The sequence below is a fragment of the Callorhinus ursinus genome, unplaced genomic scaffold (assembly GCF_003265705.2).
Source record: "Callorhinus ursinus isolate GAN/ISIS: 27379988/994484 unplaced genomic scaffold, GSC_fseal_2.0 scaffold7, whole genome shotgun sequence".
NCBI classification, from domain to species: Eukaryota; Metazoa; Chordata; class Mammalia; order Carnivora; family Otariidae; genus Callorhinus; species Callorhinus ursinus.
In genome coordinates, this window is record NW_027397069.1 from 7,085,389 (window position 1) to 7,112,768 (window position 27,380).

At 45.2% G+C, this 27,380-nt stretch overlaps 1 protein-coding gene across 4 annotated transcripts in view; it reads right to left on the minus strand.

Moving 5' to 3' along the window:
* The window catches only part of UBAC2 (UBA domain containing 2), a 168,413-nt gene that overhangs the window by 19,610 nt on the left and 121,423 nt on the right, over positions 1 to 27,380 (minus strand). For all 4 annotated transcript variants that reach the window (XM_025874646.2, XM_073894374.1, XM_025874647.2 and 1 more), the window contains exon 7: positions 21,908 to 22,150. In XM_025874646.2, the coding sequence (XP_025730431.1) occupies positions 21,908 to 22,150 (243 nt within the window). The remainder of the gene's footprint in view (positions 1 to 21,907; positions 22,151 to 27,380) is intronic.

The following is a 27,380-nucleotide window of genomic DNA, read 5'->3' on the forward strand; positions in this document are numbered from 1 at the left end:
GTGTGTGTGTGTGTGTGTCACATGATTCCTGCGTTTCTCATCTCCCGCCACGTGGACTCGGTTCTGCTGACAGTACTACGTAAAGAGAGGGGTGAACGGGACTTCCGGAAGAAGAACGCGACTTCCGGAAGAAGACCTCAGAGGCGGGAGGCGCTCTTCCTCACCGGTTCAAAATTCAAAAGTCTGTGGTTGTCTTTTTGGTGTAACTAGACAACGTGAAGTTGAATTAAGGGCCAAAACTAGACATGGATATTTTGAAGTATAATAAGGGAGGGCTGTTCACTACCAGCAGCAGTCCTAATGGACTATTAAACGGTGGCAATTAGACAGGCATTAGTACATGATGAGCAAACCGTTCAAAGAAACAGGAGAGTTTGTCTGGGGATCAGAAGTAAACTCTGGCTCTTGGTTTATGATAAAGCAGACATTACGAGTCAGCAGGAAGAGGACACACCATTTAATGAACAGCAGTGGGACAACTGGCTGTATGGAAAAAGAGAAAATTAGACCTTTACTTAATACTATATACAAAAATAAGTATTTTAAAAATAAACTTAAATAAAAATAATAAACTTAAAGATTTAGATGACACAAGAAATGAGACATTCCATGCTCATGGACTGGAAGAACAAATATTGTTAAAATGTCTATATTACCCAAAGCAATCTACAGATTTAATGCAATCCCTATTAAAATACCAACAGCGTTTTTCACAGACCTAGACCAACCAACCCTAAACTTTGTATGGAACCAGAAAAGACCCCGAAGAGCCAAAATAATCTTGAAAAATAAAAAAAAAAATTTTTAAAAAACCCCAGAAAACAAAAATGGAGGTATAATTCCAGACTTCAAGTTATATTACAAAGTTGTAGTAAGCAAAGCAATATGGTACTAGCACAAAACAGACACATAGATCAATGGAACAGAACAGAAAGCTCAGAAATGAATCCGAAATTATACCGTCAATTAATCTTCCCAAAGGAGGAAAGAATATACAATGGAAAAAAGACCATCTCTTCAACAAATGGTGCTGGGAAAACTAGACAGCTACATGCAAAAATGAGATTGAACCACTTTCGTATGCCATACACAAAAATAAACTCAAAATGCATTAAAGACCCAAACGTGTGACCTGAAACCATAAAAATCCTAGAAGAGAGCACAGGCAGTAATTTTTCTGACATTGGCTGTAGCAACATTTTTCTGGATACGTCTCCCGAGGCAAGGGAAATAAAAGCAAAAATAAACTACTGGGACTTCATTAAAAAAAAAAAAAAAAAGCTCCTGCACAGTGAAGGAAACAATCAACAAAACTAAAACTAAAAGACAACCTACTGAATGGGAGAAGATATTTGAAAATGACATTTCTGACAAAGGGTTAGTATCCAAAATATATAAAGAACTTAGGCAACTCAACACCAAAAAACAATCCAAATAAAAAATGGGCAGAAGACATGAACAGACATTTCCCCAAAGAAGACATACAGATGGCCAACAGACACATGAAAAGACGTTCAACATCACTCTTCATCAGGGAAATGCAAATCAAAACTATAATGAGGTATCACCTCATACCTGTCAGAATGGCTAGAATCAAAAACACAAGAAACAAGTGTTGGCAAGGACGTGGAGAAAAAGGAACTTTCGTGCACTGTTGGTGGGAATGCAAATTGGTACAGCCACTGTGGAAAAATAGTATGGAGGTTCCTCAAAAAGTTAAAAGTAGAACTACCCTATGATCCAGTAATCACACTACTGGGTATTTACCCCAAAAATACAAAAACACTAATTCAAAGGGATGCATCAACCCCTATCTTTATAGCAGCATTATTTATAATAGCCAAATTATGGAGGCAGCCCCAGTGTCCACTGACAGATGAATGGATAAAGAAGATGTGGGGTGTGTATAAATAAATGGAATTTATATATATAAATGGAATATCATTCAGCCATAAAAAAGAATGAAATCTTGACATTTGCAACAACATGGATGAGCTAGGGTTTTCTTTTTTGTTTTTTTTTTTTAAGATTTTATTTGACAGAGAGCAAGTGTGAGAACACAAGCAGGGGGAGTGCCAGGCAAGAGGGAGAGGGAGAAGCAGGCTCCCTACAGAGCAGGAGCCCGATGAGGGGCTCAATCCCAGGGCTCTGGGATCATGACCTGAGCCAAAGGCAGATGCTTAACCGACTGAGTCACCCAGGCACTCCTAGAGAGTATAATGTTAAGTAAAATAAGTCAGTCAGAGAGAGACAAATACCATATGATTTCACTCATATGTGGAATTTAAGAACAAAAGAAACGAGCAAAGGAAAAAAAAAAGAGAGAGATAAACCAAGAAACAGACTTTTAACTGTAGAGAACAAACTAATGGTTACCAGAGGGGAGGCGGGAGGAGATTGAAACAGGTGATGGGGATTAAGAATATACTTATCATGATGAGCGCTGAGTAATGCATAGAATTGCTAAATCACTATATTGTGCACCTGAAACTAATGTAACACTGAATGTTAACTACACTGGAATTAAAATAGAAAACTGGAAGGAAGGAATGAAGGAACTTAAAGATTTAAATGCAGAAAGCTAAACTGTTAAAAATTTTAGAAGAGGGGGTGCCTGGCTGGCTCAGCTGGTGGAGCATGCTGCTTTTGATATTGGGGTTGTGAGTTCGAGCCCCGCGGTGGGTATAGAGATTACTTAAAAAAAAAAAAACTCCACTATTAAAAAAAATTTTAGAAGAAATAAAGAATATTCTTTATTCTCTCAGGTGGAAAAGAATGTCTAAAACATAAATATAAAGCATAAATCATAAAGAAAAGGACTGCTAAAAATTAGTGCAAGTAAGAACTTTTGTATGATTAAAAAAATAGTTGGAAGACAAAGTACAGGTTAACAGAAAATATTTGCAACACATAACCGAGAAAGAATAGCCAGAATATATAAAGAATCAATGAGAAAAAAAAAATAAATGACTTGAGAGAAGTGAATAATGATTAGCTGAGCCTTCAACAACATGGGTTTGAACTGTGCAGATCCACTTATACACAATGTTTTTGATAAACACAGTAGTTTGTGGTATTGGTGGGCTTCCTGTCAACAATAGGCTATTAGTAATTAAGTTGTTGGGGGGGGAGTCAAAAGTTATACATGGATTTTTCATTGTGCTGGGGGTCAGTGCTCCTAATCCCCACATGTTCAAGGTCAACTGTATACGAACAGATAATTTACACAAGAGGGAATCCCGAGTCAATACACATAAGGAAAGATGTTCGACTCACTAGGATTAGGAAACGAAAACTAAAACAGCAATAAGTTATCTCTCACCCACAAGACTGGCAAAAATAAAATGTCTAACAATACCAAGTATGGGGAAGCTGTGAAGGAAATGGGGACTCTGCATTGTCAGTGAGAGTTTAACGCGGCACAAACAGTTTGGAGAGCAACGTGTCCAGACTGAGTAAAACTGAGGATGTTCTCTGACCCAGCAATTTCACTTCCAGGCAGCTATGGGTGCCTAATGTGGCCTTTAGGAGGAGGTTCTATGACTGATTGTAGTATCAAGTAAGAAAATGTAAAAAATGTAACTGTCCCCGAAGTAGGGACATAAATTAATAAATGGTTCTAGCCTATAAAGGACTTTTATATGAGCAGCTGGAATAACGGAACTAGATCTAGCGAATAACTCTCCAAAACACCATGTTGGATGAGCACAGAAAGTTGTATGAGAATATGAATATATAATACCACTTACACAAATTTAAAAAAATACTCAGAACAACAGTACACCATTTAAATGGCTTTATGGATGTATAGACTAGTGGTGATTTTTGCCCCCGAGGGGGTATCTGAGAATGTCTGGAGGCACTTCTGGTAGGGTGTAGGAGGCGGGGGGCAAGACGGTGGTGGTGCTGCTGTGCGTAGTGAACAGGGATGCTGCCAGGCATCCTATAATGCACAGGACAGACCCCACCACGAAGAGTGCTCTGGACCAAAATGTCCGCAGTGTCTAGGCTGAAGAACTCTAACATGGAAACATGTGCTAAGGATATAAACACGCATAGGGTTAGACACCACCCACCAGCTGCAGGACGGTGGGAAGGGCAACGAGCCTCTGGCTGAAACTGTAACATTTTATTTCTTTAAAGGGAGTGACAGTGGAAGAGCAGGCAAAGCAAAACCAAACCCCAATCCCTCTGCTCCTGTGATGGCAAAAAAGTGCTTAAAAAGCAGAAAGTTACAGGAGCTCTAGGCTTTAGGATGTTTTGACACTAATCTGCTCTCGATGCAGGTTAACTATGAGCCTCTACAAACAGGAAACGCTTCCTTTACTTTGTCTTCTTCAAAAGCAATAACCACACATTTAAAAGAGGAAAAAGGAAACAGCTTGCATTTTGATCAACCGTTTTAAGAAATATATTAGTTGTAAAGAGATCTTCAAATGAAATAAAATTTCTTATGAAAATTAAAAAATGACTAATTTTCCAGTCGAGAACTGGAAACGTTTGTAACACTTCATCAAGTGGACGCCCTATGGACTGAACTCCACCTGTAAGGGCTCCGGCAGGTTTCAGGACGGAACGATGAGGCAGTGGGCACACTAAGAAGTATCTACGCTGAGAAGCTGGGTCGGAGGAGCTCCCTCGTGGCTCTCTGTGGGCAGCTCCCAAGGAAGGGTACAAGCAAGGTACACGCGGAGCCCATCATCTCAGGGGAAGGCAGGACATCCAGAAATGGAAAAAGGCGGGAGGCAAGGTGCAACATGATTAAGAAGGAAGCTGAGCAGCCTTAAAGGGCCCGGCAGGTTCAGAGCACCGAGCAACTGCACCCTAAGCGCGGGGGTAAAACTTCAGAGAGGATGGGGGCTTAACTGAATCTTAAAGGACGAGGAGATGGAGAGGAGGACCAGACATAAAGAAGAGGCTTATACCTACTTCAAAGGGCAAGGCAGGGAGTGCTAAGGAGTCATGACAGAGGAGCAAACCAGGGAGAGGAAGCTGAGGGACTGAGCAGTCTTTAGAGCCAAATGACCTGGGTTCACATCCCATCTCTGCCACTTATGGTGTGACCTCAGGCCCTAGTTTTAGAAAAATTTCTCTGAGCCTGTTTTCTCAACTATAAGAAGAGAATAAGAACTACACTTAACCTCATAAGGATATTATGAGAAATAAATGAGCTAATACATGGAAAGCATTTAAAAGAGAGCCTGAAAACTTCTAAAAGCTTATTATATATATTAGCTATTATTCCCACCTAATCTTTGCATTCCCACCTAATCGAGTTGCATTCCCAACTCGACTGTGGGGCCCTGCAGGGCTGTGATGGGGTGAGAATGGTGCTCCCTACGTACTCCTCCCGAGGCAGCCGGCACAGCGTGAGGCTCAGTGCAGCCTGAACTCATTCCCCAAAGAGCAAAATGAAGAACAATTACGGAGTGGACATTGTGAATGTGATGGTTTAGAACAATTAAAATTCTTTCCGGAAGCATCATCATGTTTTATTTGATCGCTCGAAACGATGCACGCTTTATTCTTGGTCTTTGGGGGCTGAAAGGCCCTATCCATGTGCTGGGTTCTGAAGCATAAAGCAAGCAGCAGGGCCATCTCTACTCTCTGGTCTGTGGCTGCCTGGGGACCACGTCGGGAAGAGTCAGAGGGAGGGTGTGGGTTCAGCAGGGAGAGTGCTAAGACTGCATAGTGATGTCTGCCTAAGGAGCAGAGGAAGTGAGGTGGCACCCATACAAGGGATTACTAACCCTCTACAGACCAAGACTTTCCAGTATTCTCCATGTCATGGCACATACAGCAGAAGATATACCTGCATGACACTCAGGACAGACTGCCAAAGCTGCCTGCAGCCAGTGGCCCTGTGGGCTGAGGGGATCAATATTGTAGCCCATCTGTGACCATGACACGGTGGTTGGGAAGTTCAAAGGCAGAAAAGACTAGTCTGTTTTAGTAGCACCAGTTAAGGTAAAATCAACATAATTACCTGGTGTTGACTAATGTACTTGGTAGTACCTTAGGCAATGAAGCTAGGAAGAGAAGTAAGGTGACAGCCTGCCTTCTAGAAGCTCAGTTTTGTCCTCTAACCATTAGTTTTTTCCTTTTTCTTCTAGGGTACCAATAACATCCTTTGCTTGATCCAAAGGAACCACCTCAGCTCTCTGCTAGAAACCCCAGAGGCACTGGGCCTATGACCCCTCTCTGCTCCACTCTGGCAGCAACCCACTTTCTCGGTCTTTCTAGCTCTCTGGTCATGCCTTCTCAGTGCCCCTCAGAGCTGTCTTCTCCTACTCCTATCCTTGAGAATCCAGGGTCCCTTAGGTTCTGCATGGGATTACTTCTCTTCTTTTCCATGTTTTGTCCCCAGGTGCTCGGGCATTTCTAGGGCTTTAGTCACCACCACGCATGTGGTGGAAACTCCGAAACCCCTACCTCCCAGTGCTGTACCCCAGAGCTACATACCTGCCTCCTGGACACTTCCACTTAGATGTTCCAGATACATCTAAAGTGGAACATGTCTCAAACAACATTCATCTTCAGTCCCATGTCTCTGCCTGTGTCCCCAATCCTGGGGAATGATGTTAATACCTACCCACTTGCATAAGCCAGACCAGTAAGCTCTGTCAATAGTAACTCCTCAATGTCTGTGAATCTCTATCCATTTCTCTCCATCCCACTCTCACTGCCTTATTTCAGACCTGCATCAAGGGTGAGGTGGCTTCACAGTGAGTTTCCTAAGATACAAATCTTACCATGTTGCTCTTCTACTTACAAACCCTTCAATGGCTCCCCATTGTCTTTCCATTAATCTTAAAATATATATGAACTCATTAATAATAATCACAAACTCATCACTTGCTAATATATTTTTACAAAAAATAACAATGTTTTCCAAAACATATTCTCTATGAGAGCTGATACATTCTTTAAGGACATGAAGAAGAATCCATTCATGAGAAGAATCCGTTCCTGAGAAGATTTGTTGCAAATCTTTCAGCAGTCTGACTTAACAGAAGATAGTTGGATTCTCATATTTGCTTCTGTATTCAATTCTGTTGTATGTTACTTTGGCCTTTGAAGTATATAAAGAAAATCTGGCCACAAACAGAATACAGTTAGGAAGAAAAAAAGCGAGTACACGAAGTCTTCTCAAATAATTGTAGATACTCTTCTTTGATACTACTCAGCAAGTCCGCACTGCTTTTGGGGTACAGTTGGAACTTCTTACCATGGTTTGCTGGCCTCCTGTCCACCATTCCGATGGTCTTTCTCCACCTTCACATTCTAGACTCTTGCCTGGGTGCCTGCCCTAATCCCTCAAGTGCTCCTCTCCTCTGCTCAGCTCTCGGCATATGATACGTTACACTCCGGGTGCGCGTTGACTGGTGGGAATCTCACGGCAGGCCACAAGCAATATGAGGGCTGAGACTATCTGTCTTGTCTGTGTTTGTAGATTCAGTCTCACATGTGAGTACTTAAGGAATATTCACTGAATGAATCAGTCAATGGACACACAGACAAGCATACTGCTGAGTTAAGTTCTATGAGATTTTCTTTAGCAAAGACCTCACAGTTAGTTGTTACAGGGGACCTTAGTAGGCTAATAAGGAAGGTTTGGATGGAAGGGATGGGAGGGGCTAAAGCAAGGCACCTCAGAGAACAAAGAGACAAGAGGCACACGCTTTCCCTGGGACACAGGAACTAGTAGTTACAAAGAACCATTGTTGGGAGACTGTGGGGCTTGCCATCGAAGCCACATGCTACCTCCTCACATAAGAGGATACTTGCCATTCACCACACGGCTTCCAAGTGCTCTGTGGAAGCTGCAGCCTGCAGTGTAAGTAGGCATGTGCTTCCTTCATTTGTTTATCTTCTATGTGCAGCCCACCACACACGGCCAGGTCAAGTGGGCTCTGACAAACACACACAGGAGTGTGTGACACACAGGAGTGACTAACTTCCCACCGCCCCGAAAGAACTCAGCAGGGATGACAAAACAAAGGAGCATGTGAAACCAAACAAGGGGCGATGAAGAGGTGGCCTGTGACTGAGGGCTCAACGAGGCCATCTCAGTAGACTTAGAGCTTAATAATACGTGCTAGTCGTGTAGAGGGAAGACCCAGGACCAGAGCTGCTGCTGTCGGGGAAAGCTTCCTGGAAAACTCAGAAAAAAGAAAAACAAACACGCAAACTAGCAATCCATTCACCGCCCTGGATAAAAGGTGGGAGGGTCAATGGTGAGGCACAGAAGAAATGAGCAGTGCAAGTGCCCACAGCTGAGTGCAGCCCCGTCGTGAAGTGCTACAGCCCTGCACCTGTCCCGCATCACCGTGTCTTTCTGGGCTGCCCGGCAGCAAGCAGTCCTAGCAGGTGCTGGGAGAAAATAATAAGCTAGAGGGAGACTCAGTGAGCACTTGAACAAAATCCCAGACTACTTTCACAGCTCTCGGTTTCACTTTTTCTTTGTGGTTTATGCTACTGACCAGTGCTGGGGGCTCAGGTAGTTCATTTCATACCATTCTTCTCGGCAAAACTGAGAGCGCTTTCCACGGCAGTAAGATCAGGAGACAAAACACACCGTTTTGCTCAGTTTTGAGAGCCTCTGGCTTGGAAGGCTGAAGTTCCCATCAGTTCTGCTGTTTCCTGCCACGTCTCTTCTTCCTTTCTTGCTCTGGTCAGCAGAGCTCCGGAGGCCACAGCCTCGCTCCATTCCAGTCTCAGGATGGGAGTGCCAGGTCCAGGGGTGCCGGTCTACAGCCTGAACTGGGTTGTCAGTGAGGGGAGGGGTATGGAGGGCCCGGACAGTCTACCACCAGGAGGCTCTGTGACAGCCTAGGACACAGCCCAACGGCTGGGCCACGGCGACAAGGAGCACTGTAAGGGGACTGGGGTGCAAGCCAATGGACGTGCGTCCGAGTCTCACGTGTTCTATGCGGTGCCATTTCTCTTGGGAGGCCCCAGGCTCCTACCACAGCCAACTCTTACTTCTCCTGAGACATGGGTACAACTTTTTTTTTTTTTAAAGATTATATTTATTTATTTGACAGAGAGAGAGACAACGAGAGAGGGAACACAAGCAGGGGGAGTGGGAGAGGGGGAAGCAGGCTTCCCGCGGAGCAGGGAGCCCGGTGCAGGGCTCGATCCCAGGACCCCGGGACCATGACCCGAGCCGAAGGCAGACGCTTAACGACTGAGCCACCCAGGCGCCCCAGACATGGGTACAGTTTTAACAACAGTTAGTTTCTACTTTAGTTGCAAACTCAAGAGACGGTTCTCCCTTTGCTGCAACAAAGCACGGTCCCTGGTAAATTCCTGCTGGAGAGCCACGGTGGGGTGGGAGAAAAGGACTCTGGAGAAAGAGCAGCAGGATTCCGACTGAGCTTCGCTATCTGCCCTGGCGACAGGCTCCGCTGCCTGCCTTTCGGGGCGCAAGGATGAAGTGCGGTGTTGGGAACACGTACTGAGCCATACAGAGAGCGCTCGTGTCTGTCACTGGTTTGCAAAGGCTGCTGACCAACCCCTCTCTTCGAATGATGACCTTTTGCTCCAGGGGGAGTCAGGGTCAAAGATGTCCCCAGCTTCTTGGGGTGGGGTGGTTTTGGTTCTGACAGAGCATGGGGACACTCAGTCTCTTCCGTGAGGAGGAGGTGGTGGCGAGGGGCGGTGTGACGGAGACAACACGCTCCCCCCCAGCCCCAGCCTCAGGCTGGGGACATTTGGTGGGGGAAGAGGACATCTATCTCTTCTTCTAAACCTTTTTTCCTTAGTTTTATTTACATGCTTGTGACTACTGATCCCAAGTCATGGTAGGGACGGCACGGGGTAAGGACCTCAGTGCAGCTTCCCTGAAAATGAATAAAAGCATCTTTCAGTATGGAAATGACTGATTTCTGCATTCTATCTTTTGTTTTCCCCCTTCTTGGCCTGTCAAAGTTCTGGTTATTTTTTTCCTCTTTAACTTGAACTCTACACAAAAATTATTAAAAGTCAAAATTAAAATCAGCTCTGGTGCTTGCTACCGTGTTTTGATAGAACAGGTGAAATTCGTCATTAAAAATGAGACTGGGCGCACCTGGTGGCTTAGTCAGTTAAGTGTCTGACTTGATTTTGGCTCAGGTTGTGATCTTGGGGTTGTGAGATCGAGCCCTGCACTGGGCTCCGCACTGGGTGTGGAGCCTGCTTAGGATTTTCTGTCTCCCTCTCCCTCTCTCTAAAAAAAGAAAAAAAAAAAAAAGAGAGATTGGGTATTACTCAAAATTTCCCCTCTTTTTACATCTCCCCCTGCAGAGAGGCCAACCATTTTCAGGTCTTCAGTGATCACATCTCGCTCCCTTACTTGTCCTTCAACCAGCAGAGAGTGCGGGGATCTTCCCTTCTAATGTTAGGTTAGCATCTGGAAAGTCTGGTGACTCCTGCACTCAACTCTCTCCTTTGTACATCAAACCCAGCCAAGTCTCAAGTACACTGGGTTTTAAGGGGGTATGCCATTTTTTAAATCCTTATTTTAAGGTTCCACTCAGATTAAGCCAACAACCTATTGGATGACATCACTGCCACCGACGCGTCCCTCTTCAATCCACACACCAGGTGAAACGTCCTTCTAAGTCCTTTCACAATGCCACGGCCTCCCTGGAAAATCTTACCGCATCATACCTAAATTATTGTCCTGTCTGAAGATCCTCCAAAACCAGACCCATTCTAAATTATTTCTTCCTCTCCCTTGCATGTTCCTTCCACTCACTGTGTCCCTTCTGACAGTTCTGCTCAAAGTGTGCCTGTCCCTAAAATGCCCTCCCCTGTTCCCTCTGACTGTCCTCACAGTTTGTACAGAACCCGGCTCTTGTTTTGCATCTGTAATTGGCTTCTTTCTCGACAATCCAAATCCTTATTGCTCTCTCACTCTCTGAACGTCTAGAGAACTCAAGTCAAGTTGCTCACTTCAGAGAATATTCACAGAGTCCAGGTTTCCCTATGTGTAAAATGGGAAGCTGGTCTAGATGACCCTTAAACTAGTTATGAGTTGCCTCTTCCTATTCAATATATTAAAGAATATCTTGAACCAAGCAGTTCTCTCTCAAAATGAGCCCAATGGCCACCTGCCAGAGCTGCTGCAGGAGGGATTCCCAGCAGACACTGGTCTAGGGACCTCCATTTTCTACTCTCCTGCACTACCCCTCAGTGTTGCTGCACTGATCAAGGACCTCTCTGAGCTCCTTGAGCAACCACCGCTCCTAGAACTGCAGACTGGACAGTCCCCCAGTGAGAAAGGCAGATGCAGAGGAGTGCAGTGCTGTGCAGTGGCCATTCTCAGCCCAAAGCCCATGCTCTGAGCCCCAGAGTATGCCCGTTTCTTGCAGTCCCCCACCCCCCACCCCCGGCCCCCCGCGGAATCCAGGCTCAACATGCATAAATCTCTATCACTTTAAAAAGTATGATTTTTTAAAATCTCTGTATCGCTAATCTGTATTACAATCTCACACAAGAGTCATTACTCACTGCTCTGGAAATTCCTGGGCTCCTCCTGCGTTATTTACAAAACCACATCTTTCAACCACAGAATCAGGCTGCAGAGTCTGAGCCTGGAGTGGGTTCCATGAAATTCAAGCCTTCACAAGATGGTCATGAGGATTTTTCCTGAGAAACTCCTGGGTACCCCAATGATCTTTCCTGCACTAGAATCATTTTCTGGTTTTGAAAACCCATAGGGATGGCTTTTGGCGGGGGGGAGGAAAAATTTGTAAAATGATTATGAGGATGATTTTTCTTAAATACTTCTGTTTAACACTATGTCTACTTTGGGGTACATCTCTAAATTCATTTGTGGTTTTAAAAAAAGTGAGGGCGCCCGGGTGGCTCCGTCGTTGAGCGACTGCCTTCGGCTCAGGCCGTGGTCCCGGAGCCCCGGGATCGAGTCCCGCGTCGGGCTCCCTGCTCCGCGGGGGGTCTGCTTCACCCTCGGACCCTCCCCCCTCTCGTGCTCTCTCTCTCTCAAATAAATAAAATCTTTAAAAAAAGTGATTAATAAGAGACAAGTTATGAAAAGGACTAGGACTGCTTGTAACTTCTCTCTCTCTCCAAAATACTGAGTACGTCATCATGAGATTGTACCACACTCTTCTTTCTCATGAAGACACCGAGGCAGAATGGAAAATAGAAATGATTTTCTCGAGGTCACTTAATGAGTCAGTCTTGGAGAGGGATTAGAATTTAGATTGATCCTATCTTTCTCTTCTGAATTTTTGTCAAAAAGGTCAGTATGATCAACTAGGAGAGCCCCTAAACCGTAACAGTTTCTGCAAGGAGGTACAGATCGAGATAAACAGCTTAGCTTTAATTTCACTTGAAAATAGAGTTGTTGCACCTAATTTTCATTTAATTTGCAGATTTTTATCAACTAAGCACTGGTAACTTATTCCGCACCTGATACTATACACTTCACACTCATGAAAGAAAGAAAGTCATAAAAGAACTGGCTCTAACTGATTAGAGATCGCTTTGTTGACAAGGCAGCAGAGCAACTTGGCGAGAATCATTTTTAAATCAAATTGCACCAAAAAGTGAAAGAGCAAAGCTAAAAAGGAAAAGTGCTGAGAAGTGTGCCGCATGCCACGTGCCATCTTTAAGGCTGCCTGGGTTCATCCAGGCTGAAAACTTGCCCCTCTGGATTCAAGGTGGACCCTTTGGCTGCGCGCGCGCGACACACACACACACTCACACAAAGGTACAGGTATATAGTTTGCAGGGCTCCACTCACAATGTACTTCCTGCACAAACTACTTCTTAACCCCCAATGGATAGGCTGGGGGCTTCTCCTAGAGAAGCACTCATGACATTGTACTGTTATTGTCTTGTTCTACTCTCTGCTCAGGGAGAGGAAGGATCATGCTATGCTGTCTTGTTCATTGTGATGCTCCCCAGATCCTGGCTAGACACTAAATATATTTTGTGGAAAGTGTTAATGGAAATTGTAATGCTGGTGAGGCCAAGAGGTGAGTAAGAAGCTTATCAGAGGCCTAGCCAGGTGAAGGGGCAATGACAGAAACTCATTCGATGGGATAGCACATGCTAGCACAAAGGTCTACTAGGTGGGTCCTGCTTTTAAACACATCAAGGAACAATCATGCATACTGCAACGTGGATGAGCGGGCCACAAAGACCAGACAGTGTATGATTCCATTATATGAACAGTCCAGAACAGGCAATCTAGGAAGAACACATTAGTGATTGCCTAAGGCTAGGGGTCTGGGGAGATTGAGGAGTGAGTGCTACTGGGCACAGTTTATTTTTGGGGTAATAAAAATGCTCTAATATTTAATGTACTGATGGTTGTACAACTTTGTCCATATATTAAAAATCACTGAATTATATACTTTAAAGAGATAAATTGTAAGGTATGTGAATTCTAGCTCAATAAAGTTAAAAACTTAAAAAACACACTAAGAACCTGCAAGCACTTTTAACCAACTGAGCTACCCAGGCACCCCTGCGAGCACTTTTAATACACTAAAAATATTTTATTCAATTAAAAATACTTAAAAAAATAAATTAAAAATACTTGATTAATGATGGGAACACTCATGCTTTGCAAGGCAGCTATGACTCACAATAATGTGTATGTTAGGTGTTACCTAACAACGGTCACTGGGGAAGATAGAGAAACAATTTTCACAGCCACAAAATGTAACTAAGAGAGGGTGAGAGGATAGAGCCAGCTCAGTTCAACTAACACTCTGTACAAATAACTGAAATGCACCTGTGAATAATGGTGAGCTGCTGTAGGCGGCAACATCTTCTTTCCTTGTGGGTCAAACAGACTGCTTATTACTGAAAACAGAGGTAGACTGTCATCCAGGAAACACTGGGAAGCGCAAAGAAGTGAAGAGGCAATAAAGCAATTAGCACTAACAGACTCCATCGCTTTTGTGACAAAACTCCCACTCGGCTTACACCAAGCACGGTGCATCCACAGTGGGCTTCACCTTAACTCTGCTTCCAAGGGAAATGGAGATTTTTACAGAAGTACCTTCTGGAAAGTTCAATCACTAAGTTTTTGTTGTGGCATTAACAAGAGAAAATGGCAGGACACACAACTAACAGATGATCAGAACCCAGAGAGAATTAAGATTTCTTGGTAAAACTTCACTTTGAAAGCTGCTGGCTACATAATCTTCTAGAGCAGCAAGCTGGCAAAGTTCTTTTTTATCAAAGGTCAGGTAGTGAATGTTTCAGGCTTTGAAGACCAAGAGGCAAAACTGAAGATCCTCTGCAGGTACTTACAGAGCCACTGAAAATGCAAAAACCAGTCTTAGCTTTGGGTTTGGCCCATGGGCCATAGCCTACTGACCCTTGTTCTAAAGGTTACAAGTTTTTAAGAGTAGTAACTACCAGGTTAGCTCCTAAATCAGAACTCTCTCTCAAACATCCTGAGAGCCGGAAAACAGATGTCCAATGAGATCATAACTAATATTTGATAGATCCTTCTGGCATATAAAGTAATTCTGTATAAATTCTTTTATCCTCATGACAACACTATGAGGTAGATTGTGTACAGATCTCCCTGTCAACCGAGGGTTGATCCCTTAACTGCAAATTCCTTGCTCCCTCATTTACATTCTGCTGCTTTTCTATTGCGAGCACCTGGGTTTCTTCCATCATGACTGGCAGAGAGGCCCCTAGGAGCAGAGAAGCTGTGGAGACGCATGCGGCAACCCCATTCAAACGTTCCTGACTGTGGGGGATTTCAGTGGCTGCCCTGGAGGTGTGAACACGCAGACACTCTGCAAAACCTGACCGTGGACATTTGCTATCATTCCGAGAGGGAGCTCTGCCTCGCCGCCATGAACGTCCTGAAACCACGGAGTCCTCATCACCTCCCCACTGGTCTTCTTCCTCCCGAGTCTCCTTTTCCACTCACCACGCAGATTATGGCCAAAATAATCCTTCTTAAAAACAAACCTAACCTGCTCTCTTCCTTGTAAGGCTTCACTGACTCATGACTTCTTGCAGAACAAAAGGAAAAACAACTCTTCACGTGGCCGAAGACCCGCCCTGTCCGGGCCTCTGCGCTCTCCCCAGCCTCTTCCTTCGGGAAACCTGTGCTAAGGCAATTACTTGTCGCTCCCATAGCTGTTTCGAGCCCCTCTGCTTTGTCTCCCAAGGTTCCCTGGGCCTGAAACACCTACCTGAATGTGGCGTCTTCAAGGTTCCCCTCAGCCATGGAGGGGGATTGGGACTCTGGTTCTGCTGCACACGAAATCCAGCAGGGACCCAGCGCCTGCTACTGACTCGTCTTTCCTCCCCTAGTGGGCTGCAAACCTCTTGAGGGCCAGATCAGTGTCCTTTATTCCCCCAGGGCTACACACTTCAGTAGGACCAAGAGAGACAAAACTGAGCAAAACACACAGCTCTGGCCTTCAAGAGCTCACATACTCCTCGATGAATGAATAAAGCACAAACCCGTGAAAAGTTATGCAATGGCCCCGAGTGGAAAAATGATCCGCAGCTGCAAGTACCCAAATGACTCTGAGCTGTGCTCAGCCATGCAGCCAGCGACTCTGTCGGGGGGAGAGGAGTGGAGCCACGGAGTAACTAACACCCTGCCCCCATGAATGCTCAGAGGAGTGAGAGGACCACAGGGTGGAGGGCCAGGAGAACCAGAAGGAAGGACTGGGGCCCTACCGTGCGGTAAACTCAGGGATCGTCACTACTAGTCCTCGAGACAATCGTCCCGAGGCTTTTCAGCAGTTAAGTACCATGGCAGTGTCCAGAAAAGATCACGTCGCTGTGCCCGATGAACTGAAGGACACTACACACTGACCCTGTCGGTGCTCTGGTCTCAAGCTCTAGAGGCAGCAACGTCTACAGAGTCCTCCCACTGCTCACCATCCTTTAGAGCCATGGAATTTGTCAATGCTGTGGAGCGTCCTAAAAATGTCTGCAGTAGTATAGCATCACGGTTAACTCCAAAGAACGCAGCCGGGTCCTGGAATGAGGCCGGCTGCCCAAAACAGAAGGGGTGCGTGCCCCTCCTCCACCTCCAATCCACGTGGCACTCCCACGGACATGCCTTTCAGAAGTGAACCGATTCTTGCTGAGTCTAGTGGTCCTTTCCTCCTTACTGCCTCAGCTTGGCTTTTAATTTGGGGGAGTGGTACCTGAATCCGAACACCCACTCCCCCATTCTCCCTCAGACATTCTGTTCTCCCTGGCGGCTGAACTTTGTGGGTTTCTCCTTACCTCCCTGGAACCACTCCCTTCCTCCTCTTTGTGCTCTGGAAACATGAGTCTCAGGGGTCTTCAATGGTCTGCTTCACACTTGTCCTCTCAGAGAGGTTATTTGTACACTTCCCACGCCTGACTATTCACCTGTATTCAGCTGGCCTCAGTACCTTAACTCTGTAAATATTTATTGTACACATTTAATCATTAATTCCCCGAACATGTGAGTTCCTATCATGTGCCAAGCATTACTCACATACTGGGGATACAAAGAAAAAAGTCTCCACCGACCCCAAGACACACTACTGGTAGAGATAGGGAAGTAAATCGGAGTAAGACGCCTGATCATGGTGAGTGCCATGAAAGAGACCCCAGGGGCTGTAAGAATAGAGAGGGGTTCAGAGCCGACCGGGAAGCTGCAACAGGCTTCCCAGAGGAGGTGATATTTGAAAGGAACACTGAAGAGTGAACAGGAGTTAGGTAAGCAAACCCTGTGTGTGTGTGTGCTGGGGGTGAGGAAGTTTGTTTTAGGCAGAGCACAGGGCAGAAGCGAGGGCAAGGGGTGAGGAACACCAGGGCTCTGATACACTCCAACTAGCTGAGCGGGGTTAGCCAAAGGCTGCGCATGGGGTCAGGTGAGGACACGTGGCTAAAACGCAGGAAGGGTTCTGGGTAATGAGTGTTAACTACCTTGAAAGCCACGAAGGGCTTCTGAAGGAGTTTGGTGGAGTGAAACAGTCAGATTTGTGCCGTCAAAGAGATCACTCTGGGGGATGACTCGTGGCTCCAGGAGGGGAGAGGAAGTTGTAGCAAGACTCCAAGTGCGAGCTAAGTGATGACGAGCTAAGGCAGAGCGATGGAAACGGGGGATGACAGCTTTCTACCTGCAGGTGAAGCCAAGACGTTCTGGCTTGGGTCTTTGGGCAGGTGATGGTGCTTTTCATTTGGGGAGGGAGGGAGGAGGAGAAGCCAATTTAGCAAAGAAATGGAAGACTTCACGTGCCCGTGGAGTGTGCAGGTGGAGATGTCCAGCAGGCGGAGGATGTTTGGGTCTGGAGCCCAGGAGAGAGGGAGTCCGGTCTGTAACCCAGATCTGGCTGCTGGAGCTGACGGCGGGGTGAACGGGAGGGACTGGGGGTCAACTGCTGGCATGACAGAGCCTTGAGAAACAACAGCGAGCGAGCAGAGAGGTGCTCAATAAGGACAATGCCCTGATTCTGGCCATGGCACGCACACAGCTAGATTTAAAGATCGTCTTCTGTCTCTTCCTACCTTCTCTCTCCTTCCTCCTTTCCACAGTACACACTGCAATAAGACAGATTTTTCTAGAACAGTGTCCTGCCTTTACTACCAGCTAAACCACATTTCACAGCCTCCTATGTCAAAACCCAAATCTGTTGTCAGGTTTATTTTTTTTTAACATTTTATTTATTTACTTGACAGAGAGACAGCGAGAGAGGGGACACAAGCAGGGGAGTGGGAGAGGGAGAAGCAGGCTTCCTGCGGAGCAGGGAGCCCGACGCGGGGCTTGATCCCAGGACCCAGGGATCATGACCTGAGCCAAAGGCGGACGCTTAATGACTGAGCCACCCAGGCGCCCCTGTTGTCAGGTTTAAACACCCCTCCCTCTATTACAGGTGCAGCGTGATTTCCCGGCTCTCACTCGTACCCGGCCCTGATTCAGCTGGGGCCAGGGGGTTCCTCAAGGTCTTCCTTTCCAGGGCCTCTTTATCACCTCCACGCCTGCACCACTCCTGCTGGTCCTCTGCTTGGGGATAAGCTGCCTCATCTCAGCCCACGCAATCCTGTCTGTCCTCCTAGGCCCTGAAACCACACAGTATCAGACCACACTGATGGCGCTCTTATGCTCTGGGTGCTCAGGCCAATGTTTTGTTGTTCCCGGATGTTATCTAATTCAGGTATATCTGCCCAAGCTCCCTGAAGCTGATAGCAGAATCATTAGGGGAAAGGACATGTTTTTCACTTCTCTGGTGCCCACACAGAGTACCCAGCAGTCTTGCTCAGAAAGTCTCAAGTAACGACTGACCGACTCTGACCCCAGAGCCAAGTGAGGACCACAGGTGGGTGGTGACAAAGAGCACTAAGCGGCTGCCGGGTGGGGAGATGAACCATGACAGCACAAGGCAAAAGAAATATAAAGGAATACACTGAAACAAGACTTGAACATTATATTGGAATGCTTATCTACCAGAAACATCTATGGCAGAAGAGAGAGACAGAATGACTCAGCCAACTGACATCATCCAGCCTCTATCACCAGCCACCCACATGATGGCAGGGATGGAGGCTCTGCATGGGCCCCACTCTCTGGACTAGCTAGTGACAGCAACACAGACCAATGCTGAGCCCTCATACACCACCACCCCTCAAGGAGAAGCAACAGTCAGTGCAAGACAGACTATACTGGGCCCTTTTCACTCTGGAAGGGACAGTGTTATGAACTGAACGCTGCCCACCCCCAAATTCACAGGTTGAAGTTCCTAACCCCCACTGTGACTAGATTTGGAGACAGGGCCTTTCAGGAGGTAATTAAGGTTAAACAAGATCATAAGGGTGGGACCCTAATCCAACAGGACCAGTGTCCTTATAAGAAGAGACACCAAGAGCATGCACACTCTGGGAAAAGGCCATGTTGAGGACAGAGTGAGAAGGTTGTCATCTGAAAGCCAGGGAGAGTCCTCTCCAAAAACCAACCCTGCCAGCACGTTGATCTTGGACTTCTAGCCTCAGAACAGTAAGAAAAGAATTTTCTGTTGTTCAGTCCACCTAGTCTGATACTCTGTTGTGGCAGCAATTCATCTTCACTGGAATTGACACATATTCTGGTTCTAGGTCTCCTGCTTTTAAACAGCATCACCATCTGTGGGTTTACAGAAGTTTGGTCTACTGACCAGGGTTCCAGCTAACACTGCATCAGATCACGAGGTCACTTATAACAAAGTGCGCACGGGATGCACCGACCCTCTCACATATCACACGACCCGGGAGCTGCCCGCTCGCCAGATCAATGAGACAGCCAGATGCAGGAGCAGGAGAAATGCCAGTTTGGAGTGGATGCCCTCCAAAGGATGGCACTGTGGGTTCCAGCTACAGTACAAACCCTAAATCAACAACCATTTTCTGGGAGTGGTGTCCCCAGCAGGAAGAAGACATGGGTCTTGGAAATTAGAGGTAGGAGGGGAAGTGGCTCTGATTACCCTCTCACCCAGTGACCCTCTTGGGAATCTGGGCTTCCTGTCCCTGAAACTAGATTCCATGGGTTTAGAGAGCTCACCTCCCAGGAGGGTAACACTTCCACTGGGGACAAGATAAGAAGACCATTACATTTTAAATTATAGCTGTTGCCTAGTCATTTTGGGCTCTTGTGCCAAAAGAGCAGCAGACCAGGAAAGAAATCGTTATCATGGCAGGATCAAGCAACTGTAATCCTCAGGAAAAGGTGCAGCTAGGGGACAGAAAGGAGGGAGAAACACGTGCGGTACGAGGGCGTCTCCCGGCCCTCCCATGGCCCGGTTTTTATGCTAAATGCACAAGGGCAGCAGACACAGCCTGAGAGAGCATGGTGACTGGGGACTCAGACCTCACAGGGATGAGGCTCTGTGTCACTTCACCAAGTATGTCTTCCCCCAGCCAACAGTGGAATGGGAAGTAGAGGAGGGAGATGATGACCAGTGTGGCCTGGAGACCAGCTTCAGCAGAAGGGGATGAAGTGTGTCCTAACTCTCCTCTTGAAGGTTTCTCCTGGGGAAAGAGAGTCACCGAGTCTTGGAGAAGCTGCTCCAAGAACTTATGTGAACCAAGAAGATGCCAACAGCACAAGGCGTGGATGCTTTGCTCTGCTGCCCAGATCTCGGACCTCCCCAGGACTGAAGTGCTCCATCTTCCTGCTGAGGGGGATTGTTGGCAGCTGACAGTTCTCCAGGGACACCGCCTCTGTGGATGGTGTGCATCCAAGGACAGCCAGTCGGGACCCCAAGACCTGTAATCTGCAACCAGTGACTGGCTGGTAGAGGTTTCAAGTTTCAGCTCCTTGGCCAAATTTGGTGCAATCTGGAAGGGCTCTCCTCAGCTCCACAGCTCTCTGTCAGGCTGGCTTAGACTGTCTTCATAACGGTTGTTCAAGCCTCCCCGTGTCCTTCACCACCACTCCCCCCCAAAGATGCTGATCCCGACAGTGTTCCCTGAGAAACTTCATGCATGAAAATGTCCCTGGGGATGCCAAGCTGACCAGTACAACTTCTCTGGCTTGCTCATGAGCATGAGATCCATAGCTATCTAATGGGGAGTCCCAGGTATTCTGAAGGTACCTCAGTCAATATATTTCCCCCAGATCTGCTCTTTTGATATTGGTGAAATGGTGCTAGCATCAATCTATCCCATTATCTAAGCCAGAAGCCTCAGAATCACACCCTATTTCTTTCCCTCACAGCTCTGCCCATTCTACCTGGAAAATATTTATATTCACCATGACTTCCATTTTTTGACACTGGTCATTCTGAGTTCTCACACTTTTCATTCTTCCTTCTCTTTCCTTGAAGGATCCAGGCCCTCCTCTTGCTACACACGTACGTTCATCTTGGATGTAATTCTCTTAAAGAACTCACTTAGCACCTAGTCAACCCTACAAAGTTGACTCCATGATCTACACCTCCAGCTCTGACCTCCCAAAGAGAGAAGTCTGTCCTCCACATTTAACCATATCACAGGTATCTTTGTTGTATATTCCAGAGTCATCTCAAGTTCAAATACATCTACAGGGAACAACCTGTGTTTCTCCTTTTCACCTGTAGACTCAGCCCATTAATAAGGGACCCCTTCTTCCACCCCAGATATAAACTCTGGGACCCATATCTTCAAGGGGACACCTGGGATGTCACACTTGATTTCACTTTTCCAGACCACCATGAGGCCTGCAGACCTAATTCTCACACCCGGTGAAGGCAGGAGATAGGGAGACGGCACGAGAGAACAGTACCTCGAAGCAAAGAAGGGTAAAGAAGACGGACATAAGAAATGAAGAGCCCAGGGTGCTGGATCACAGAGTGCCAGAGCAAGATCAGGTAGGAGGTTTGGGTTGACATACAGTAACCCTTGAGAGACAAGTGTGCTATTAGAGTGTTTGAATACAGCAGTTTTTTTAGATAAATGTGCAATATTTCCTGATATTGATGACAAGGCTAAGAAAACACAGCCTTTGATTCATTGGTTATTCCACTGTAACTTTTTTATCTTCATATTCTCTCCATTTCAACCAAGGAAAGTTGAGTTTTACATCTGATCTTTGCTCCAGAGCACATGATAATAAGCATTTTAACAGGAAGACACTGTGGCTTTTACAAGATTATAAGGACAGATAAATACCACGTCTTGTTAACTAGGTTGGTGTTTCTCTAAGAAACAATGTTCATCTAATGGAAGCGGAACAAGAATGTCCAATTTGACCAGTCTTTCAGCAGCAAGTTTTCTTTTTTTATGTAAAAAAAAAAACAACCCAAAACCTAAGAAAAGCCACTATCAGAGGCCCCTATCCTATGTGGAGACGTCACATTATCCACACTGCAATGCACAGGAGTAAAACGTACTCTCGGCCACACAGACAGCCAGAGAGGCGAAGTGTGCTGAGGCCACTGAGTACTTCTGCATTTCCAGTTACGATTCTGCTGCTTACCTGCGGTCTCTGTTGTCTCACTTGTGCAAACTGAGAGAGCATCAGCTGCCGGTCAAGCAGCTCCATCCTCTGCTGTCTCTGGATGTCTACTGTGGCCCCCATCCCAATCCTGGCTTCGGTGGCAGGTTCTGCAGATGAGAAGATGGGCTCAAGTGTCCAAGAAAAGAACTTTGCCACCCACTTGGGAATGCAGAGCACCTGGTGGAGTCGGAACACTTGGCTGTTGTAGCAGATGCCTGATGCCTGAAAGAGGAAAGTCCAATGGGATTGTTTCCCTGTAACCGTGTTCAAGAACATATTAACACAGAAATCAATAACCACAAAATACTTCAGATGGCATTTTCTTTCATTTTAACAGTGCTGCATGATAACTAAAACTCCTGCCCAGCTGCACAGTCATAGGCAGTACAAGTCAACAAAAATTTACTCAGGAAACAAATTTGTTTTTTATAAAGTTAGGAGAGACAGCGAAGTTCTAACCACTTCACACTCAAAGAACTGGCAAAATATTTAAAAAACAATATTTTCTTTAACAAAAACAGCCATACAAGATTTGATTTTATAAAAACACTTTCACGCTGACCTAACTCTGTGGTTATTCTTATTGGCAGATGGCCATCAGAGAGAGATACTGGCAGAAAACAACTTTAATGGCCAATGATGCGATCCAGCCATATAATAAATTTATCAGAAAATAAAGACAGTCTACAATTTACAAAGTGTCCTAATACATTTTTCAAGTACTGATTTTTCTAGTTTTAAAATCCTTGCCAATGGTAATTCACAATTCTATTTACAAGCAAGCCTATTTTTCATCTTTAAGGTAATAGACATCTAAAGACTGGTTTTCTAGGTTAAAATGAGTATGGCTATTCCTTTGAAAAAAAATCTTTAATTTTTTTAAAAAAGATTTTATTTATTTATTTGACAGAGACAGAGACAGCGAGAGCAGGAACACAAGCAGGGGGAGTGGGAGAGGGACAAGCAGGCTTCCTGCCGAGCAGGGAGCCCGAAGTGGGACTCGATCCCAGGACCCTGGGATCAGGACCTGAGCCGAAGGCAGCTGCTTAATGACTGAGACACCCAGGCGCCCCCAAAAATCTTTAATTTTGTGAATTTGATTCTTAGGATAAGTTATTCGTACCAAATTAGAAAATATTTGACAATGTGCTAATAGGAGAAAAGTACACTGTAAATGTTTTACTAAAATTTAAATCAATTAATTAGGCAAGAATTTGTTGAGCATCCAATATACCCTGAACACTGTTCCAGGCACTTAGAGGACAGGAGAAGACAAGATCAACAAGGCCCTGCTCTTGTAGAGGTAACGGTGGTCAGTATGGAGAATACGGAGTGAGTGAGCAAACACATCAAACAATTCCAGATAAATTCTGTGAAGGAAACAAAATAAAGTGGCCTGGAGCAGGGACCGTCTGTAGGTCAGGAGTTCAGGGAAGCTTTGGAGGAAGTGACATTTGAGCAAAGCTCTTCAGGATAATGGGGCGCCAGTGATTTGAAGACCTGGAGGAAGAACATCTCAGGCAGTGCAAATAGCAAATGCGATGCAGCAGTGGGCCCGGGAGCATCTAGTAGAGATCTTAGTGGGATATCTAGTGGGCAGTCAGATATACAGACCTGGAACTCCAGGGAAAACTCAGCAGAGGTCAGGATCTGGGGATCAGGGGCACCGACGGCGGTTAGAGCAATGGTACTAGGTAACAGCAAGGGCACGGCACAAACAACAGAAGGCAGAAGAGAACTTAAGATTCAAGCCAGCAATACCCTGTGCGTGGACGGAGTGGGAGAGGCCGGCGAAGATTCAAGCCAGCAATACCCTGCCTGTGCGTGGACGGAGTGGGAGAGGCTGGCAAAGATTCAAGCCAGCAATACCCTGCCTGTGCGTGGACGGAGTGGGAGAGGCCGGCGAAGATTCAAGCCAGCAATACCCTGTGCGTGGACGGAGTGGGAGAGGCTGGTGAAGTCATCTGGCAGCGCTGCCAGGGGACAGGAGGAAAGGGCTTAGCGCCAGTGAAGCCCAGGGAATGGCGTCTCAGGCTGGGAACAGCCACTGTGAAGCATGCAGCTCCATGTTCAACCAGGCCAGGGAGGAAAATGACCCCCGGATCTGGCAGCATGGAGGCCTTTCATGACCTTACAAGAACAGTTTCGGTGCAGTGGTAGGAGTGAAAGACAGACTGGAGCAGAGGGAAGAGTAAATGCACAGGAGTTTCGGTTTCAAATAATTTCTATGCCACTTCTCTCAAAAACGGTACTGAAGAACAAAGAAAATGAAAACAGAAACAAATTCCACATTCAGTGAAACGAGAAAGCGTCTGTAATCCTGAACCACAAAATGGAAAACACGCTGAGTAGTTAGAAATCACTTGGCGCAGGGGAAGAAAGATAAATCCAAGTGCTGGCAAGGTCCCCGAGGACCCAGACAGGCTCAGGGATTAGAGGCGCCAGGGCCTGCGGAAGGCAGGAGTGAGGCAGGGCACTAGTCACCTCCATAGGAAGCAACCCCAATTCCTGCTCACACCCAGCGGAGCCCATACCCACCCTCTCTCCTCCACAGGGAGACGGTAAAGGCTCTGCAGGGCGGGAATCAAAGAGGCTCCTGAAGTGGGCAGAGCCGGCTCAGAGGGGAGGCCTGGGGCTCTGCCCCCGAGATTCCACCCAGATAGAGAAGGTCTCATAGAGTGTAGGGCTCACAGAGCTTCCCGAAGGAGACAAAGGAGGGAGTACGGAGAGAGCGGGTCTCTGTTTCAAAAGATAATAGTTAAGAGTTTTCCAGAATTCATAAAGAACATAAATCCCAGACTGAAAATGCAAGAGTCCCAAAAGGGATAACAAAATGAAATTTATATCTAGAGCCATTGTCGTGAAACAAAGGAGTCCTTAAAAGTTACCAGAGATAAAATAGACTGCCTAGAAAGGAAAAACAATTAACTATCTACAGAACAGCAAACTGTTAAAAGAAAAATTTTAAAACTATAAAAAAAAGGCACATTCAAAAAACAAACGATCCTAGTAATAAAGGCATCACATCCATGAATGGGAAGATGCAAAACTGTTAATATACAAATTTTCATCAAATTAAAATACAAATTCAATATAATTCAAAATAAAATCTTAATAGCTTTTTTTTTTGTTAGAACTTAAATGCCAACTCTAAAATGCATTTGGAATATTTAAAGTTGAAGTTTTAAAAACATAATGTTGGGAGAAAGAAGCGAGACAAAAAATGCATACATTATATGATTTCACTTTTGTAAGTGGATCAATCTGAACGATCTATCTATGTAACTATGTATCTATCTCAAGTGAGAAAACCATGGAGCGAAGCATGAGGGTGACAACCCGTCTGTCCTGGGAGGGCAGTCCTGGGAGGGAGGGGCGCTCAGAGGCTGGCAGTACTCTGCCCTGCATGGCATTTTATGGGTGTGTTCACTTTATAGTGACTTGTTTGGTTTCATGACATTTATAGTTCAAGAACACCTGGGTGTGTTATATATACAATAAAAAGATTTTTTAAAAAATAAAGGATCCAGAATGGCCAAAGTAATTTTAAAGAAACATAGTAAGGCTTATCAGCTTTCAGGATATGATAAAGTTTGAGGAATTAAAATAGTGTGGTCTTTACGTAGAGCTACTCGAAGCAACCTAAAGAACAAGCGCATAGAAAGAGGCTTTGGAGGACAAGGGCACATGGTGCACAGTGGAAATGGTAAGTCAGAGGGAGCTCTACATGAGGATGAAGGCAGTACACCCCCCCTTCCATATGTAAACTCTCAATGGATTTACACCATATGTAAACTCCCAACGGATTAAGGAAATAAATAATTCACTGAACTTTAAATCTTTCTGCACAAAATACAGAAGGCACATCTTTTTGACACTGGGATGAGAAGGATTTTTAAATAAGGACCAGAAAGCACAAACTATAAAAGAAAACATACATTTATTTTATAATCTAAAAGCCACAAGTATGCCAAAAATTACCGTAAGTGAAGTCAAAGGACAAGTAAGAGCCTAGAGAAGGTCCTTAGAATGCTTGCAGTAAACAAAGGTATCAAAATACATAAGGAAACTATAATTTTATCAGAGAAAGACAATCAACCCAACTTAAAAAGCAGGTGAAAAGGCAATTTCAGAAGAGGAAATTCAAAAGGCCAACAAACACATGAAAAGATGTTTATTCTCAGTTGTTTTTAGGGGAATGCAATGTTAAATATAATAATTAGAAAAAATGGAAAAATCTGGGATCAAGTTTCGGTGAGGACGAGACTGGAGAACACTCACAGTCCTGAGGGAAAGTCAAGTGGTGTAAGCTCTCCGGAGAGCCATATGGCAATATCTAAGCAGAGCCGAAGCCATGCTTTAGGGAATACTCAACTGCAGTGCTGTATGTAACAACAAGGAAATGGAAACAAAGTGTCCCCAAGACAGGAAAGGCTAAAGACTGGTTTATTCATCCAAGGGAACACTAAACAGCAGTTTAGTTTAAGGTTATTTTTTAATGTATCATACGCTGTATCCATTTTTTTACAAGATTCCCAAACACAAGATTAATAGTATATACTATTTATGGGCCATGGAGCATGGTTTTCTTCTACAGCAGGATGGGGGAAACAGAGGCGAGGTGCAGGGGGCAGCACTATCTGTGTGTGTGTGTATAATTTTTTTTTAATAAAGAAAGAGATAGGAAGTAATTATGGCAAAAACATAACGAATTGGAGGCAAGGAATTAGAAATTCCTTTTCTGAAGATCTGGGTAGGAAGGAAAACAGAAAATGGGGCTGTATTGCATTGGTTTTGCTTAAGAGCAGAATGTTGTTATACACATAACAAAATATGAAAATAATTGATCAAAATAGAACTGTGAGATTTGAATTAAGTAAAAAATTTAAAATTTTTGGTGTTTAGTTTCAAAGCCTCAACCACGATTGTGAATTTGCCGACTTCTTCCTTTAGTTCCCTTTTAACTTCTTGTATGTAGTCGGAAACTGTTATTAGGCATGCATACTTATAATTGACCCTTTCATCATAACAAAGTATCCCTCTTTGTTTTTAGGATTATTCATACAGAAATCTATTTTGTCAGATATTAATGTGGCCATTTCAGCTTTCTGTTTCCATGATCTATCTTTATCTTTTTTTTAAAGGTTTTAGTTTTTTTTTTAAAGATTTTATTTATTTGAGAGAGAGAATGAGAGAGAGAGAGCATGAGGGGGGGAGGGGCAGAGGGAGAAGCAGACTCCCCACTGAGCAGGGAGCCCAATGTGGGACTCGATCCTGGGACTCCAGGATCATGACCTGAGCCGAAGGCAGTTGCTTAACCAACTGAGCCACCCAGGCGCCCTATCTTTATCTTTTGACTTTCCACTTTTTTTGTCTGTGTTTAAAGTATGTCTTTTTTTTTTTAGACTTTATTCATTTATTTGACAGAGAGAGAGAGAGAGAGAGAGGGAAC